Source organism: Cebus imitator, unplaced genomic scaffold, assembly GCF_001604975.1.
Source record: "Cebus imitator isolate Cc_AM_T3 unplaced genomic scaffold, Cebus_imitator-1.0 Scaffold629, whole genome shotgun sequence".
NCBI lineage: Eukaryota > Metazoa > Chordata > Mammalia > Primates > Cebidae > Cebus > Cebus imitator.
In genome coordinates this window covers 122080-138761 of record NW_016107944.1, presented here as the reverse complement: position 1 = coordinate 138761, position 16682 = coordinate 122080, and the positions used below count along the sequence as shown (strand labels likewise).

General features: G+C 44.0%; 1 protein-coding gene across 7 annotated transcripts in view; it reads left to right on the top strand.

Annotated features, from left to right (window-relative positions):
• The window catches only part of SPECC1 (sperm antigen with calponin homology and coiled-coil domains 1), a 269791-nt gene that overhangs the window by 147687 nt on the left and 105422 nt on the right, over nucleotides 1-16682 (top strand). For 3 of the 7 annotated variants that reach the window (XM_017517388.2, XM_017517387.2, XM_017517389.2), the window contains 4 exons: nucleotides 6947-7154; nucleotides 11559-11632; nucleotides 11992-12197; nucleotides 16506-16658. In XM_017517388.2, the coding sequence (XP_017372877.1) occupies nucleotides 6947-7154; nucleotides 11559-11632; nucleotides 11992-12197; nucleotides 16506-16527 (510 nt within the window). In that variant the 3' untranslated portion in view covers nucleotides 16528-16658. Of the gene's footprint in view, nucleotides 1-6946; nucleotides 7155-11558; nucleotides 11633-11991; nucleotides 12207-16505; nucleotide 16682 lie in introns of those variants that run through there. The other 4 variants (XM_037734510.1, XM_037734511.1, XM_017517382.2 and 1 more) reach the window with 2 other exon arrangements.

The following is a 16682-nucleotide window of genomic DNA, read 5'->3' as shown; positions in this document are numbered from 1 at the left end:
CTCTAGGCTGCCTCGTTACATCCTCAGTTTAATTCCTAGCCCACAGTGGTCCCAGCCAAATCACTTGCATGTTTCTAGACTCCAGCCTGAGGACTCCACAACACTCAGCCAGCCAGCTACACAGAAGGCCGCAGTCTGCCCCAGGTTGTAAGACTCAAAACCTACCTTCTGTTGCTGCTTTTCAAACGATTTCAGAATCAGCCTTCCAGGATTTAAAATGCAGCACCTCTTTTCTCCTTAAAAGTCATCTTCTGGCCAGGCATAGTGGCTCATGCCTGTAATCCCAGCACTTGGGAGGCCAAGGTGGGAGGATCACTTGAACCCGGGAGCCTGGGCAACATAGCAAGACCCCATCTTTAAAAAAAAAAAAAAAATTGCTGGTCATTGTGATGCACACCTTGAGTCCCGGCTGTGAGGGAGGCGCTGAGGTGGGGAGAATGGCTTGGCCCAGGAGGTCGAGGCTACAATGGTGGTGATTGTGCCACTGCACTCCAGCCAGGGCAACAGAGCAAGGCCTTGTCCCCGACTCCAAAAAAAACAAAAAATAGTAAAGTCATCGTCTATTTAATAAAGTAGTTAGGATATAAGACTTTTGGTCTTTTATGTATTGTGATTTTTCTTGGATAAATGGACCTGTATTACATTACTATGTAGTATTGTATGTATAATATATAAGGCACTTGTGACAGAAAGAGTGATTTTTTTTTTTTTTTTTTTTTTTTTTGAGATACAGTCTCACTCCGTTGCCTAGGCTGGAGTGCAGCAGCTGTGATCTCAGCTCACTGCAACCTCTGTCTCCCGGGTTCAAATGATTCTCCTGCCTCAGCCTCCCACGTAGCTGGGACTACAGGTGCATGCCATCACGCTCAGCTAATTTTTCGTATTTTTAGTAGAGATGGGAATTTCACCGTATTAGGCAGGATGGTCTCAACCTCCTGACCTCGTGATCTACCTGCCTAGGCCTCCCTAAGTGCTGGAATTATAGGCATGAGTCACCACGCCTGGCCCCAAAGAATGAGTTTTACTGACTTTTACTACTATATGGTCCAGGCACTATGATAATCTCTACAAGTCATTATTTCACTTAACTGCACTGCCCCTGCTACCCTGACAGTTGTTAGATTATGAAACAGAGGCAGAGGGATTAAAGAATACAAGGCTTGATTCGCTAGAATTGGGGTTTAAACCCTGGCAGCCTGGCTCTGGAATGTATGTCCTTAGTCATCTTGATGTACTTGAGCAGCTTTCAAGCTTTGGGCTACAGCCTGCAATGATCCACTTTATGTTACCATCCAGAACTGACCCCTGAGGACAGGCAGGGCCCTCTGGCTCTTTCCCAGGCTGTTTCTCTCTTCTCCTTTCCTTCCCCTCCCTCCCTTCCTCCGTCTTATACTTTTTTCTAATTTTTAGTTGTTATGGGTACATAGTAGGCGTATACATTTATGCGGTACCCGAGATATTTTGACACAGGCATGCAATGCAGTAGTCACCCTGTTGTGCTATCAAATAATAGGTTTCATTAACTGTATTGTTAATTACCCATTAACCATCCCTATTTCCACCCCTGCCCCACCACCCTTCCCAGCCTCTGATAATCATTCTATTCTCTAGCTTTATGAGTTCAAATGTTTTAATTTTTATCTCCCACAAATGAGTGAGAATAAATGAAGTTTATCTTTCTGTGCCTGGGTTATTTCATTTAACATGATGATTTGCACTTCCATCCATGTTGTTGCAAGTGGCAGGATCTCATTCTTTTTCTATGGCTGAATACTCTGTTGTGTATATGGACTATATTTTCTTCATCCATTTGTCTGCTGATGGACACTTAGGTTGATTCCAAATGTTGGCTATTGTGAATAGTGCTGCAATAAACATGGGGAGTGCAGATATCTCTTTACTGGACTAATTTCCTTTCCTTTGGGTGTATACCCAGAAGTACTATTGCTGGATCATATGGTAGTTCTCTTTTTAGTTTTTTTTTTTTTTGATGGACTAATTTACTTTCCTACCAACAAGTGTACAAGGGTCCACTTTTCTCTACATCTTCCCCAGCGTTTGTTGTTGCCTGACTTTTGAATAAAAGTCACTTTAATTGGAGTGAGATGGTACCTCATTGTAGTTTTGACTTATATTTCTCTGATGATCAGCGACATTCAGCACCTTTTCATATTCCTGTTTGCCATGTCTTTAAGAAGTGTCTAAATAAGATCATTTGCCCACTTTTTAATCAGATTATTAGATTTTTTTCCCCACTGAATTGTTTAAGCTCCTTATATATTCTGGTTATTAATTCCTTATCAGATGGGTAGTTTACGAGTATTTTCTCCCACTCCATGGGCTGTCCCTTCACCTTGTTGGTTGTTTCCTTTTTAACTTGATATGATCTAATTTCTTCAGTGTCGTTTCTATTGATAGATTCATCTTTTAATCTTCCTGTTTAAGGTATGAGTAGTTGACACACCACAATTACAATGTTATAATATTCTCTATTTGTCTGTGTCTTTGCTGTTACCAGTGAGTTTTGTATGTTCACATGATTTCTTACTGTTTGTTAATGTCCTTTTCTTTCAGATTGAAGAACTCCCATTAGCATTTCTTGTTGGCTGTTGATGAAATTTCTCAGGTTTTGTTTGTCTGGGAAACTCTCTATTTCTCCGTCATGTTTGACATTTTTTTCCTCCAGTACTTTAAATATGTCATGCCTCTCTCTCCCTGGCCTGTAATGTTTCCACTGAGAAGTCTGCTCCTTTGTTTGTTGTTCCTTTTTTCTTGCTGCTTCTAGGATCCTTTCATTATCTTTGAACTTTGGGAATTTGTTTATTAAATGTCTTGAAATAGTCTTATTTGGGCTAAATCTGCTTGGCGTTCTATAACCTATTGTAATTGAGTATTAATATCTGTAGGTTTGGGAAGTTCTCTGTTATTATGCCTTTGAATAAACTTTCTACCCAGTCTCTCTCTCTCTACCTCCTCTTTAAGGCCAGTAACTCTTGGATATGCCCCTTTTTAAGACTATTTTCTAGATCTTGTATGTGTACTTCATTCTTTTTAAATTTTGACTCTGTAGATTTTCAAATCGCCTGTCTTCCGGCTCACTAATTCTTCTGTTTGAGCAGTTATGCTGTTGAGACTCATGCATTCTTCAGTATGTCATAAATTTCTGGATGTTCATAGATGGGCATAGAAGAGTCTGGGATTTATGTAATCTTTGCAGTCTGGGCTTGTTTGCATTTGTTTTTCTTGAGAAGACTTTCCAGGTATTCAAAAGAAATTGAGTGTTGTGATCTAAGGCTTTGGTCACTGCAGCTGTATCTACATTAGGGGCACCACAAGCCCAGTAATGCTGTGATTCTTGCAGACTCATAGAGGTACCACCTTGGTGGTCCTGGATAAGATCCAGGAGAATTTCCAAGTTTAGCAGGCAAAATTTCTTGCTCCTTTTCCTTACTTTCCCCCAAATACACAGTCTCTCTCTTCATGCTGAGCTGCCTAGAGTTGGAGCAGAAGTGAAGCACCCCTGTGGCTACCACTGCTGGGACTGTGCTGGGTCAGACCTGGAGCCAGCCCAGCACCGGGTCTCAGTCAAAACCTGTGGTGACTATTGCCTGGCTACTGCTGATGTTTATTCAAGGCCTAAGGGCCCTTTAGTCCTCAGATGAGGAATCCAGCGAGGCTTGTGTCTTTCTCTTCAGGGTGCTGGGCTCCCTTCTAGCCCAGAGTGGGTCTTAGAAATGCTATCTGAAATCTACAACTTTGGGAGTCTACAACTTTAGGAGTCTGCTTGGTGCTTTATTTTACTGTGGCTGAGCTGGCACCCAAGTTGGAAGACAAAGTCCTTTACTCTTCCCTCTCCTTTCCTCAAACCAAAGGGATCTGTACCAGTGGCCAGCATCACCCCAGGCCTGTGGCAGCACCAGTGATGTTTATTCAGGGCCCAAGTGCTCTTTAGTCAGCTGGTCTCAGTCTCTCCCTTCAGGGCAGTGGGCTCCCTTCAGGTCCGGGGCGGGTCTAGAAATGCTGTGCAAGAACTAAGGCCTAGAATCAGGGACTTTAGGAGCCTACTTGGTGCTTTATTTTACTATGGCTGAGCTGGTGCCCAGGTTGCGAGACGACATCCCCTTCACTCTTCCTTCTCCTTTCTTCAAGTGGAAGGAATCTCTCCCTGTGACCATCACAGCTGAAAACTCACTGGCTCACACCTGAAGCCAGTACAGTATGTGGCCCATGACGAGTACTGCGTGGGCGCCACTGATGTTTAACCTCTTTGGTCAGCAGGTGATTAATGCTGCCAGGACTGGGTTCTTCCCTTCAAGACAGTGGGTTTCCCTCCTGGTCCAGGCTGTGTCAGAAATGTCATCTGGGAGCTAGGACCTGGAAGGGGGACTTCTGGACTCTGGTGCTTTATTTTACTGTGGCTGAGCTGGTATCCAAGTTACAAGACAAAGTCCTCTTTACTCTTCCCTCTCCTCCCTGAGCTGTGAGCTGTGCTGCCTGGGGTTGGGGGAAGAGTGGTACAAGCACTCCCTTGGCTGCTCCAGCTGGTGTCCCACTGGGTCATGTGCACCCCAAGTCCACTGGCTCTGAGCCCAGCACAGCACCAAGACTTGTCCAGGAATTGCAGCCCTTGTGGCCTAGACTGTCTTTCACACTTGCTTAGGACTCCAGAGTACTTTAGCCCACAGAGGTGGGGCTTGCCAGAACTCAGATTCTCACTGGGATGGAAGACTCCCCTCTAGCTAGGGCTGGTCTAAATGCTTCTTCCATGGGTGCTGCCTGAATTCTGTCCTGTGTTGCTTTCTGCTATGATGGGACAGCACCAAATTCCAATACAAAGTCTCACAATCATTGTGCTTTCCCTCCCCATGGCTGCACAGATGCTGTCTCTGTACCATGTGGTTGCTGCCAACGAATGAGGGAAAGGGGATGTTGGAGAGTCAAGCCTCTTTCTTCCCCTCTCCAGTGCCTCTTTCCTTAATAGAATGTTAAAAACAGGCACTGTGATCGTTCACCTGATTTTTGGTGCTTATGAAGATGCTTTCTTATGTGGCTAGCAATTCCATTTGGTGTTTCTGTAGGAAGGGTGCATTGCTGAAGGAGTCTTTTCAGCCGTCTTGCTCTGTCTCCAGGTCTCCCCTCCCTTCCTTATCCTTTATCACAACGTCCCAGTGAATGACCCTGCAGTGTTACCTCCCAGTGTTCATTCATTCATCAAATATTCATTAAATGCCTCCTGTGTGTGATGCTGTGTAGACACTGGGGATGCAATCGTGAATTAAACAGAGAAGTCCCTGTTGCCATAGAGCTTATAGCCAGAAGGTTTTGCACGTGAAATGTAATTGGAAAAAAATTTTATTGCATACAAAGAAACCCCACCCCTACCCCAAGTCTAGGAAGAAGTCTATTAGGCATCAAGCTTAGATTACATGGTAAATATACAGCTATTCAGTAATGTTAATTGAAGCACTGTAGAAAAGGGACAATGATGTTTATTGCAGCATTTTTGTAATAATAAAATACTATATTAAGACAGTGAAATGCTGTGCAGCAATTAATGACCAGCATGATGTGTATCAGTATGGATACATTTTAAAAACACAGTTGGACGCGTGCTGTTGCTCACGCCTGTAATGCCAAAACTTTGGGAGGCCGAGGCAGGTGGATCACCTGAGGTCAGGAATTCAAGACCAGCCTGGCCAACATGGTGAAACCCTATCTCTACAAAAAAATTAGCTAGGTGTGGTGGCACATGCCTGTAATCCCAGCTATACTTGGGAGGCTGAGGCAGGAGAATCCCTTGGACCTGGGACGTGGAGATTGCAGTGAGCTGAGATTGCATCACTGCACTCCAGCCTGGGCGGCAGAGCAAGACTCAGTCTAAAAAAAAAAAAAAAAGAATAGAAAAGAAAACAGTTAAAAAGCAAGAGCATGCAGTATAATACAGATACAGTATAATCCACTGCAAAAGCACAATGTAGTATAACATTGTATAAAACAGCAATACTGCATATTATCATGGACACATACGTATATAGTAAAAGTGAAAAACCCTTCAAGGGATGACCACATATCAATTTTAGGATAATACTACTCTCTGAGGTGGAAGGGAAGGTAGAGGCTTTAAGAAATTCTTATTAAAGTAAAAAGATTTTGCAAATGTGGCAACATTTAACTATTGTTAAATCTGTTTGGTGCATGATTATTTTTGGTGCTTTTCTGTGTATTTAAAGTGTTTAACAAAAATTGAACAGGTGGAGCGACTATGCTGTGCCACTTTTGTGCTTCTGGTGCATGCACGTTTCTGTGTGCCTTCTGTCTGCATTCTCTATCACATTTTTGCTGTGATAGAGCATGAATGTGATAAAGAATCTTTAGAGATTCCTCTAAAGAAGCATTGCAACCACAAGTATCTTTATGTGTATGTAAGGGGACCTGAGGGTTTGCAGATTAGCCTGATTTCAGGGATGTTGTTCACAGCTCAGCAGCAGAGGGCGCTGCTCCACAGCGGATGTGTGGTGAGGGCGGCCGCACCAGGCATCTCTCTTGGTGCATGGCCAGTGTCTCCCAGGGAAGCATTGCACTCCCCAGCTGCGGAAAGAGGAATGTTTAAGTGCGTGTAGATTCTCTCCTGCTTGTAGGAAGCATCACAGGATCCAGTCCTTTGGGAGCATACATTGTGTTTCTCTGACTGTTTACAGCCTTGGCTGTTTCCGAGGTAATGCAAGAAACCTCACGTGCCAAAAGCGTTTTTGCTACTGTGGTCATGAGCCTGCTGCTGACTTGTGGGGAGCTTTTTGTAATGTTTTATTTTAGATTGAATAGTTTCATGAGCAGGTTTGTTACATGGGTATATTGCATCATGTTGGGGCTTGGGCTTCTAGTGGACAGGTCACTGTGGGAATTTTGTTGTTGTTAAACTGACCAAGGAACCTTCCTTTTATTTTAGGTGGAAAAGGATTATTCATACCTGAAGGAGATATGTGATCACCAAGCAGAACAGCTAAGTAGGACCAGCCTAAAGCTGCAAGAAAAAGCTTCAGAGAGTGATGCAGAGATCAAAGACATGAAAGAAACCATATTTGAATTGGAAGATCAGGTGGAACAGCACCGGGCTGTCAAGTTACACAATAATCAGCTTATCAGTGAGCTAGAAAGTAAGTGGGATTGGCCGGGCATGGTGGCTCATGCCTGTAATCCCAGCAATTTGGGAGGCCAAGGCAGGTGGATCACCTGAGGTCAGAAGTTTGAGACCCAGACTGACCAACATGGTGAAACCTCATCTCTACTAAAAATACAAAATTAGCCAGGTGTGGTGGTAGGCGCCTGTAATCCCAGCTGCTTGGGAGGCTGAGGCAAGAGAATCACTTGAACCTGGGAGGCAGAGGTTGCAGTGAGCTGGGATCACGCCATTGCACTCCAGCCTGGGCAACAAGAGCGAAACTCTGTCTGAAAAATTAAGAAAGAAAGAAAGAAAGTGGAGTCAAGCCCAGGTGAAATGTGGAAGGGACCTGAGTAGGACACTAAAGAAACCAGTAGCAGTGGGCGACTGTGGCAGGGTTTTTGACCATGTGTTGGCTGGGGTTTATGAAGTCTCTCATTTGAGTACGCTGTAATCTCCTAGGAAGAATGCCACCTAAGAAACAATCATTAATCTCTAGCTTAAAAACTACAGATTAAGAGATCAATGATTATAGCAGTCATTTTGGAAACTGTGATGGCAGAAGACAAGACTGTTGAACATGAGTCAGCAATGTAGGTGGTTGTGAAAAATAGCAAATTCTTTTCATTTTGTTTTTTTAGAGGTCTCACTGTATCACCCAGGCTGGAGTGCAGTGATGCAGTTGTAGCTCACTGCAGCAATCATAGCTCACTACAGCCTCAAACTCCTGGGCTCAAGTGATCCTCCTGGCCTCTCAAACCACTGGGATTACCAGGTGTGAGCCAGACACTCTACCCAGCTGCAAATGTTTTTTGCCTGTGCTGGATGTGCTGTGTGTGAGCCATGCTGCTGCTGCTGCCTCTAGGCAGCCTGATCAGCTTGGAGGCCACATGTTAGGACACTTTTAGCTATGTCTGAGAGTTCACAGGAACCCTTTCTAAGGATATTCTGCGGGGTAGGAGAAAGTTATTCAGAAGAAATTGTTTGCCAGTCATCAAGTACTGACACTGTGTTCTCTCTTGGATTTGATAGAGATGGATGATAGGTGTCAGAAATGTGTACGCTTGGTCTAAGGGAGAAAACAATTCCTGCATGTGTCCAATTGGTGGTAGGATATCAAGTAACTTACAGATGTCAGACACTTAGTTGCTGAAGAGGCATCAGCATATGACTTATTTATGAACTCATTGTTTTGAATTGGGAAATAAAATTTTAAAAGTGATTAGTTAAATATTATCTTTTTGGTCCAAATAAGCCTTGTCAAATTATCACATCTAATGTATTTTCTTTTGTAACAAAAGATTTAATGCACAAACCGTTGTCACACCGGCCATTACTAAGAATGGCTTGGTCAGTTGCCTGAGAAGTTCCCTATCCCATGTAGTTGATCCTCCTTATTCAGGGATTTCACATTTGTGAATTCACCTGCTTGCTAAAATGTATTTTAACCCCAAAACCAATACACAGAGCACTTCCACAGTCATTTTGAGACATGCACAGAGAAGTGAAAACGTTGTGTCATTCACTGCTTATGTTTTCAACTCAGGTCACACGGAGACACTTGGCTTTCACATACTGTACATGTGTCTTTTTTACAGTCTATTTAATACCTTGCTTTTAAACATTTTTGTGCTTGTTTTTGTTTTTGGTGACTTTGCTGTGTGTGCAGCAAAATGGCCCCGAGTGCAGTGCTGCAGTACTGTCCACTGCCCCCAAGCAGAGCGAGGTTGAGATGCACCTACAGAGAAAACACGTGTGTTAGGGAGGCTTCATGCAGACACAAGCTCTTGTTCTGTTGAGCATGAGTTCAGCATTATTGAATCAACAATATAGCACATCAGGCCAAGTCCAGTGACCTCATCCCTGTAATCTCAGTGCTTTGGGAGACGGAGGTGGGAGGATCACTTGAGCCCAGGAGTTTAGACCAGCCTGGGTAACATAATGAGACCCTGTCTTGAGAAAAAAATAATTTAAATACTAGCCAGGTGTGGTGGTGCATGCCTATAGTCCCAGCTACTTTGGAGGCTGAGATGGGAGGATCTCTTGAGCCCGAGAGGCCAAGGCTGCAGTGAACCAAGATTGTGCCACTGCACTCCAGACTGCACAATAGAGCAAGACTCCATCTCTAAAAAACAAACCAAACAAAAAACCCAATACAGTGCATCAGGGAAGAGGAGAGGAAGTTTGACAATATGTATAAAAGGCTGCCCTGAGACCTGTTAAAAGTATGTGCTAAATTCATGGATTTGTGAGATGACATCCAGTTCTAAAAAGCAGTGGGCAATATTGTTGTGAGGCTGAAAACCAAAGCAATGTATGTTCACATCACCCAGGGGCAGGAAAATGTTAACCCCTTCTCGGCTAGTGCTGGTTGGCACCCAAGTCTCAAAAGGGCATAAGGTGTGAGAAAGGTTAACTTTGCAGGCAAGGCAGGCTCTGCAGATCAGGAGGCTGAAGAAGAATTTAAAATACTTGCTTAATGTTATTCAGAAAGAGAGAAATGGGAAGAGTGGGTTTCCATGGCCGATGAGCCTGGCTTGTTTTATAGAGACATTGGTAGATGAGTCTATATAATGCAAATGACATTTTAGTTGATGAGAATCTCATGATCAGAGGCTCACAGGAACCTAACTCGTATTTTTCCTAGGGACAGTAGTTCAGTGTTTGCTGATTTGGTGTTCATGGCAACTCTGCAATTATCATGAATATTAGAATTGACTATGTATTTCAGACGTTGGTTAGCAGAGTTGACAGCGTCTGCCCCATTCCTATTTGGACATGACATGCAGTAGAACTGGGAACCTTGGCATTTGGTGCCATCCAGACTGTTGTCAGGATGCAACTGAAAACCTAGACACCATCATCATCAGTGTATCCTTCCAAACCCAGCAGCATGATTGAGAAGAAAAGTCAAAGACAACAAGTTCTATTTTGTTTTTGTTTTTGTGATGTTTTGCTGTTGAAAATAGGGTTATATTGTCCCTAAATCCTTAAAAGCACAGACACACCAAGAAAATCAGTGTGTAATTAATGTCCACAGCGAAATTTAGACCCACCTTTGTGGTTATATTATCATATATCTAAGACTGAAAATTATACAGATCATCTTTTGAAAGCTTTTAAACTTTTTAAAAGGATATTGAGGTATTAGTAAGATATGTTTTTGCACAGAGACCCAGGGACACATAAATCTAGCCTAGACCAATCACTTCTTCCTATAAGATCCTGATGGAAAAGAAATGGACTGAAAAATAAAAGGAAGTTAAGGAGTGTTTTCTGCTGTGCAGCATTGATCCCATGCACAAACTCTCAGTCCCATTAGAACTAGAACTGCTGGGGTAGGATCTGCCCACAAGCATCTTTTTAGCCTACTCTGGTGATTCTGGTTTACATCCCTCATAGAAAAGTAATGCTCTAGGTTAGAGCATGAGGACCTACTGAGGAATTTTAGCTCAGTGATTGACACCATCAAATTTAAACTTGAATGACTCTGATAGCCATAAGGAGAGAACTGGAGGCAGGGAGACCGAGGGGCTGCAGGTGTCCTTAAGTAGGGAGAGGTGGTCAAGCCTCCTGGGAAACTGATAAATGCATACATGCCTGGGTTCTGTCTGTCCTTGGAGATTCTGCTTCTGTGTGTCTGGAGTGTGGAACTAGAACATCTGTGCTTTTGAAAAACTTCACCAGTGATTCAGAGGCTTAACTGTGATTGAGACTCACACCTCTAGAAAATGCTTTACAGGCCGGGTGAAGTGGCTTATGCCTGTAATCCCAGCACATTGGGAGGCTGAGGCAGGCAGATCGCAAGGTCAAGAGATCGAAAACATCCTGGCCAACATGATGAAATCTCGTCTCTACTAAAAATACAAAAATTAGCTGGGCATGGTGGTGTGCGCCTATAGTCCCAGCTACACAGGAGGCTGAGGCAGGAGAATCACTTGAAACCAGGAGGCAGAGAAAAGTGCTTTACAAATCACAGGAGGAATAAGCATTCATATGCCCTGTCATGTAAAAGCCTCTCTCTCACAGCAATAAAGGACACACAGGATGATTGTGTGTGAGTGCCAGGGAGGCCGGGGTCAGGGTGCAAGTGTGCATGGCCATGGAGGCCTCTTCCTGTAGTGCTGCTATTTGGTTGTACAGTCTGTCTGCTGAGGCTTTAACTTCAATACACATCATATAGTTTCCAGAGCATCCTGTTCTCTATCTCAGAGGAACCTCTTGTGTCCATTCCCTGGCTTGCAGGGTAAATTGAAATTGCTAAAAGTTGTGTTTAGAGTAGAATGGATGGATTTGAATGCCTGTTGTAGCATCTGGAGCTGCCCTTTTGCTACCTAGCTTACCTTCTCTTAAGAGTCTCACAGCTTTTCCAAGCCCTGTCTGAATTATTTATTTCTAGGTAATGTGATCAAGCTGGAGGAACAGAAGTCAGACTTGGAGAGGCAGCTAAAGACTTTGACCAAACAAATGAAGGTGAGATGTGGACAAGAGCCTTCACCACTGTCTTCCTATAAATTACCCCCTCTGAGATCTGGGTCACTCTCTCTATACTGCTTTCTCTTGGAACATTTTCCCAGCATGGTGGGCCCTGGAACTGTAAATTCCTGTTGGCAGGAAGTAAAATCAAAGCAGTCATTTGGTGTCAGGATGGAGAACCTGAAGGTATAATTCCCACCAGTGCCTTTTCCTAGCCGTGAGACACCATGAAAGCAGGTCCTGACCAAGCATTGCTGGCATTCTTTCTCGGTGACCAACATGGGGACTCTGGGGTCCCTGCCCAGGCACCAGCCCTGGCAGACATCTGACACAGGGGTGGGCTCTGGCATTTCCAGGAGGAGACCGAGGAATGGAGGCGGTTCCAGGCGGATCTGCAGACCGCGGTGGTGGTGGCCAATGACATCAAGTGTGAGGCCCAGCAGGAGCTGCGCACCGTGAAGAGGAAGCTGCTGGAGGAGGAAGAGAAGAACGCCCGGCTGCAGAAGGAGCTGGGGGATGTGCAGGGCCACGGCAGGGTGGTCGCCAACAGAGCCGCCCCTCCGTGAGTCTGGTGGGCACCCGGGCTGCACTTGCTTCTCACTTAATCACTATGTGTGGGGCTCCGTGGTGAGGATGGGACTCTTCATGTCTGTGCCAGGCTTTGCTGTTTCCTTTCTGAGATTACCCTGCGTTACTACCACCACTGCACCACTAGGAACATTCTGTCCAGTACCCAGTCCCTGCCGTGTTCCAGCTTAAAGGGCTGCTGAACTCCTCACTTACATATGAGGGCAAGTTCTAGCCAAGTATCCTGCTAGGCTTAAAGAATAGAAGTCCTGTCTAGGGTGCCCCTTGAATCTTGGTATTTATTAATGCAGGGGAGTACACACTAATAAATATGAATCTACTACCTTGCACAGGTCATTCCCATGCAGTGGGAGAAGCTGGAATCGCACATTTATAAATAGTATTTTATGCTTTAATATGATATTATATTTACCCAATCAGGAATCATTATTCTTAACTTGAGATTCTTGGATATTAGGAAATGATTTTGAATTTTCAGGTGTCTCTCAAATATCGAACATGGTCTTTTTAGATCAGATTTCCTGGGTTTTGAATAGTGATCAGTTGGCCCTAATTTTTACATGTTTCAAAGATCAGTAGATGGCTCCTGAGCCTTTTGATCTGATGTTCTGTTATCATGAATTTCATGACATTGGAAAGAGGAGATTTTTCAGAATTCAGTTGTGATTCTCCTGTTAATTCTGCTCTAAGTAATTCCTTATTTCTTTGTTTATGACTTTTACATAAAGTGGCCTTTGGGGAAGGATAAAGATCAGATGTAGCTAGCTCCACAATTCACTCTTGGAAAATCAGACTCAAGATCGTTATTTCATTTAGTTACTTATTTTTAGAGATGGGGTCTCACTATATTGCCCAAGCTGGACTTGAAATACTGAGCTCAGGAGATTGTTCTGCCTCAGCCTCCTAAATAGGAAAACTAGATTTTGCAGTGTTCCCTCTTGAAGCAGTATTGAGGTCGTTCTGGGTGGCCTCGGTGTATGCTTTTGTTTGTTTGCCTCTGTCTTGCTTCCCTATTGTTTGTCATTGGAAGAAAATCCGAGTCAGAACTTGTGTTGCTTCACATGGACATTATTTTAATGATAAATGGTAAAAGACAGATCCTGAGTTTCTATGGTGGCCCTGAATGGGTTCTTGTATGAGATGCCGTGTTTCTTACATATATTCTGAGACACAGGCCAGACCATGCATCGTGAACCCTGATATTCTAGGAAATCTCTGCATGCATCTTGGCAGTTTAGGACTCCCTGTGCTGCATCCTGCGTCTTCAATCTTAACGTCACTTTAAAACACACACACACACACACACACACACACACACACACACACACACACACAGAATGTTTCTTTTTTGATTTTTCCAGTGATTTGCAAACTTACCAATCCAACAATTTAATCCCTTATCAAAAGACATTTCAAAATTTTAGAATGGACACCAATGAGAACATTTCCTGGTACTGAAATCAGGCCTCAGAACGTTTCTGCCTGTCAACGCATTTGGCAGGACGTCGGACAAATGCTGGGGATGGTTTCTGGTCTGATTTGCACTTCTCTGGCAAGCTCTCCCCTCTAAAGAGTTGACTATTTGGCAGTTAGTCGCTGATGGTTCAGCCACTTCCAGCACCTACCCAATGAGCAAGACTTGAAACCAACTCACACCCTCAAAGCTCCAGAAGCCACCTAGTGTTTCCATCTTGGCTGAATGAGTTCTTGATTGAAACTCAGGTTGACTTTGATAGTCATCTGATGAGAACTCAAAAGTCATTCTTGGTTCAGCCACAGCCAAAGAACTTACAGAGCATTCTCTGGCGAGGTCCTCAAGGACAACTGAGAGAAGGCAAGATCACCCGAAAAACACCTGGATCCCGACATGGGATTACCCGGTTCTTAAGCTCTGTTTGCGTTCATGGGCACTCATGGGGTTGGTTGCAGCCAGGCTGATAAGCAGGAGATGAAGCGCCCAGGCAGAAGTACAAGTCAGCATTCAATGCTGGAACTCAGTCACTGAACAGTGGGATATTATCTAACTCATCCATGATCTTCAGTCCTGTTACACTTTCGCAGATATCTTTATTTCAGAGTCAGAATAACTGATGTTAAGGTACGTGGGGATGGAAGGCAGTAGTCTCATCTTTGCAGTCAAACAGCAATATCTCATTCCCAGCCTCATGTTTGCAGTAATATCTCATTCTCAGCCTTGCCTCCTCCCTCTGTTAAAAGATGTGGGAAGAGCGGGTTGTTTTCAAGATCCCTTTAAAAAGCTCTGCTGTTCTCTGGACTGGCTGGTTAGCTGACCTTTCCATGGTGGGAGAATGAGAAAGTGCCAGCCTTAGCATTGTTCTGGTGCAGTACTTTGAATCTCTTTGACACAGTGGCATCTCCATATCTTAGTTGTGTCTTGTGGACCTGATCTTTCTCTTCCAGAAATGTGAACAAGCCATTGTGTTTTTAGGAACCTAAAAGTCACGTGTTTCACTGGATACATATAAATTAACAGATGAAAAGATAATAACATTTTCAGCTCTGGCTCCTCCCAGTTTTGAAAACTCTCGATTAAGAAAAAGGCTTTGAAGTGAAAACTGTCATTGAAAGGAACACATCAGATCTTTTTCCTGAAAAGTTGAGTCCTGGGGCCTGGCAAAATCAGGAAAAAACACAGGCAGCTCAATGTAATGATACGCTGGGCCATATAGAAGCTTTCTTAATGAAAGATGCTGTTCGTGAGCAACACATGGCACAGGCTTCTCAAGCAGCAGCAGGGAGAGACCTCTGTGTTCGTGGCATTTGTGTCTCTTGTTCTGAAACAGCAAATGCCATTACTTTTAGGGTGACTTGTCTAATTCTTACTGAGTTTTTCATATAACACCAGTAAACATCCAAGGAAAACATCTTTAAAAGCGATCGTTCAACACACTTAACATCTGTGCCTAATTAATGGTATTGGTTTCTAAACAGAATGTCTGTGATTTAAATGTGTTTTGCCTGCACCACCAGTTCTTGCATTGTCGCCTCTTGGAGGTGAGCAGCGTGGCAGCATAGCACTGCAGACTCCGCTGGAATTGGCTTAACTCCGTGTGTGCACATCTGTGTCAGCCTGAGCGTCACTGTGTGTGCCTGTGCCACCCTCTGTGTTGCTCTGATGGCTCTAATGGGTCACAGCTGCTCAGCATGTGTTCTCCAGCTACCATGGAAAGGGGGAGGGTGGAAGTTGGAGGTATAGATTCTTTAAGGTCCCTTTTCCAGCCACAGATGCTCTGATACCACGCCTGTTTCCCAGGTGGAGGAGGCCATTCTCCTGAGGACTTTTTTTTTTTTTTTCCAGATGGAATTTCACTCTTGTCATCCAGGCTGGAGTGCAGTGGCGGTGAAGTCGGCTCACTGCAGTCTCCGCCTCCTGGGTTCAAGCGATTCTCCTGCCTCAGCCCTGAGAGTAGCTGGGATTACAAGTGCCTGCCACCCTGCCTAGCTAATTTTTATATTTTTAGTAGAGACGGGGTTTTACCATGTTGGCCAGGCTGGTCTCAAACTTCTGACCTCAGGTGATCCACCTGTCTCAGCCTCCCAAAGTGCTGAGATTACAGGCATAAGCCACCATGCCTGACCTCCCCTGAGGATTAAGTAGTTTCTGAACAGAGCTCACCTTAGCACCCATGACCCACGATGGACAAGGGTCCTCAGCACTTAATTTGGCCCTTGATGCAGAACCTGGTCCTCTCATATGCTCTGACTCCAGCCAGCATTATCTGTTCACTCACATAGTACTTTTTTTCATAGTTTAAATGTACATTTATGACATTAGATACACAGTCTATAATTCTAAAGAGGTGTGTCTACCTCCCAATTTTAATAAGATTTCAACAGTGTGGACATAAACTTCCTTTAGGCCTTTAGGATTTTTAGCTTGCAATTATAAAAGCAAGAAGGTTTTTTGGCCTTGACAATAGAGAGAAGTATGAGCCTCTCTGTAAATTCTGGAGGGGCCGGTGGTGTTCATTGTGGACATCTCTTTCTTCACCACATAGTTCTTTTGTTGGAGAAGTTCTGGCGGAAGGAGCCTAGTACAGGCATTTGCAGTCTTTTTTTTTTTTTTTTTTTTTTTAATGTCTGAAAATCTTTGGCTTCCAAAAAATTGGAACAGTAGGAATTAAAACCTGTTGGCCTATCCTGCACATTAGCTTTTCCCTGTGGGACAGCATAAGCTGGAAATTCTTGCATTTATAAGCTAAGACTGTGTTGCCTTCGGTAACTCCTTTACAGCCTCTCCCTCCTGTTTCTATTTTCACAGCTCCCTGGGCTCTGTCAGCTAGCAGAGCATTTGGTGGAAGAAACACAGCCCAGCTCTTGCCATGATTGGGAGCCACAGCCATCTCTAGATGAAAGGGGGAATGTGTAGAGGAGAAATTGCCTCTTTATAAAGAGCCCAATTATCTCCTTGTGACATTCACTGTTTCTCAGTCATTGC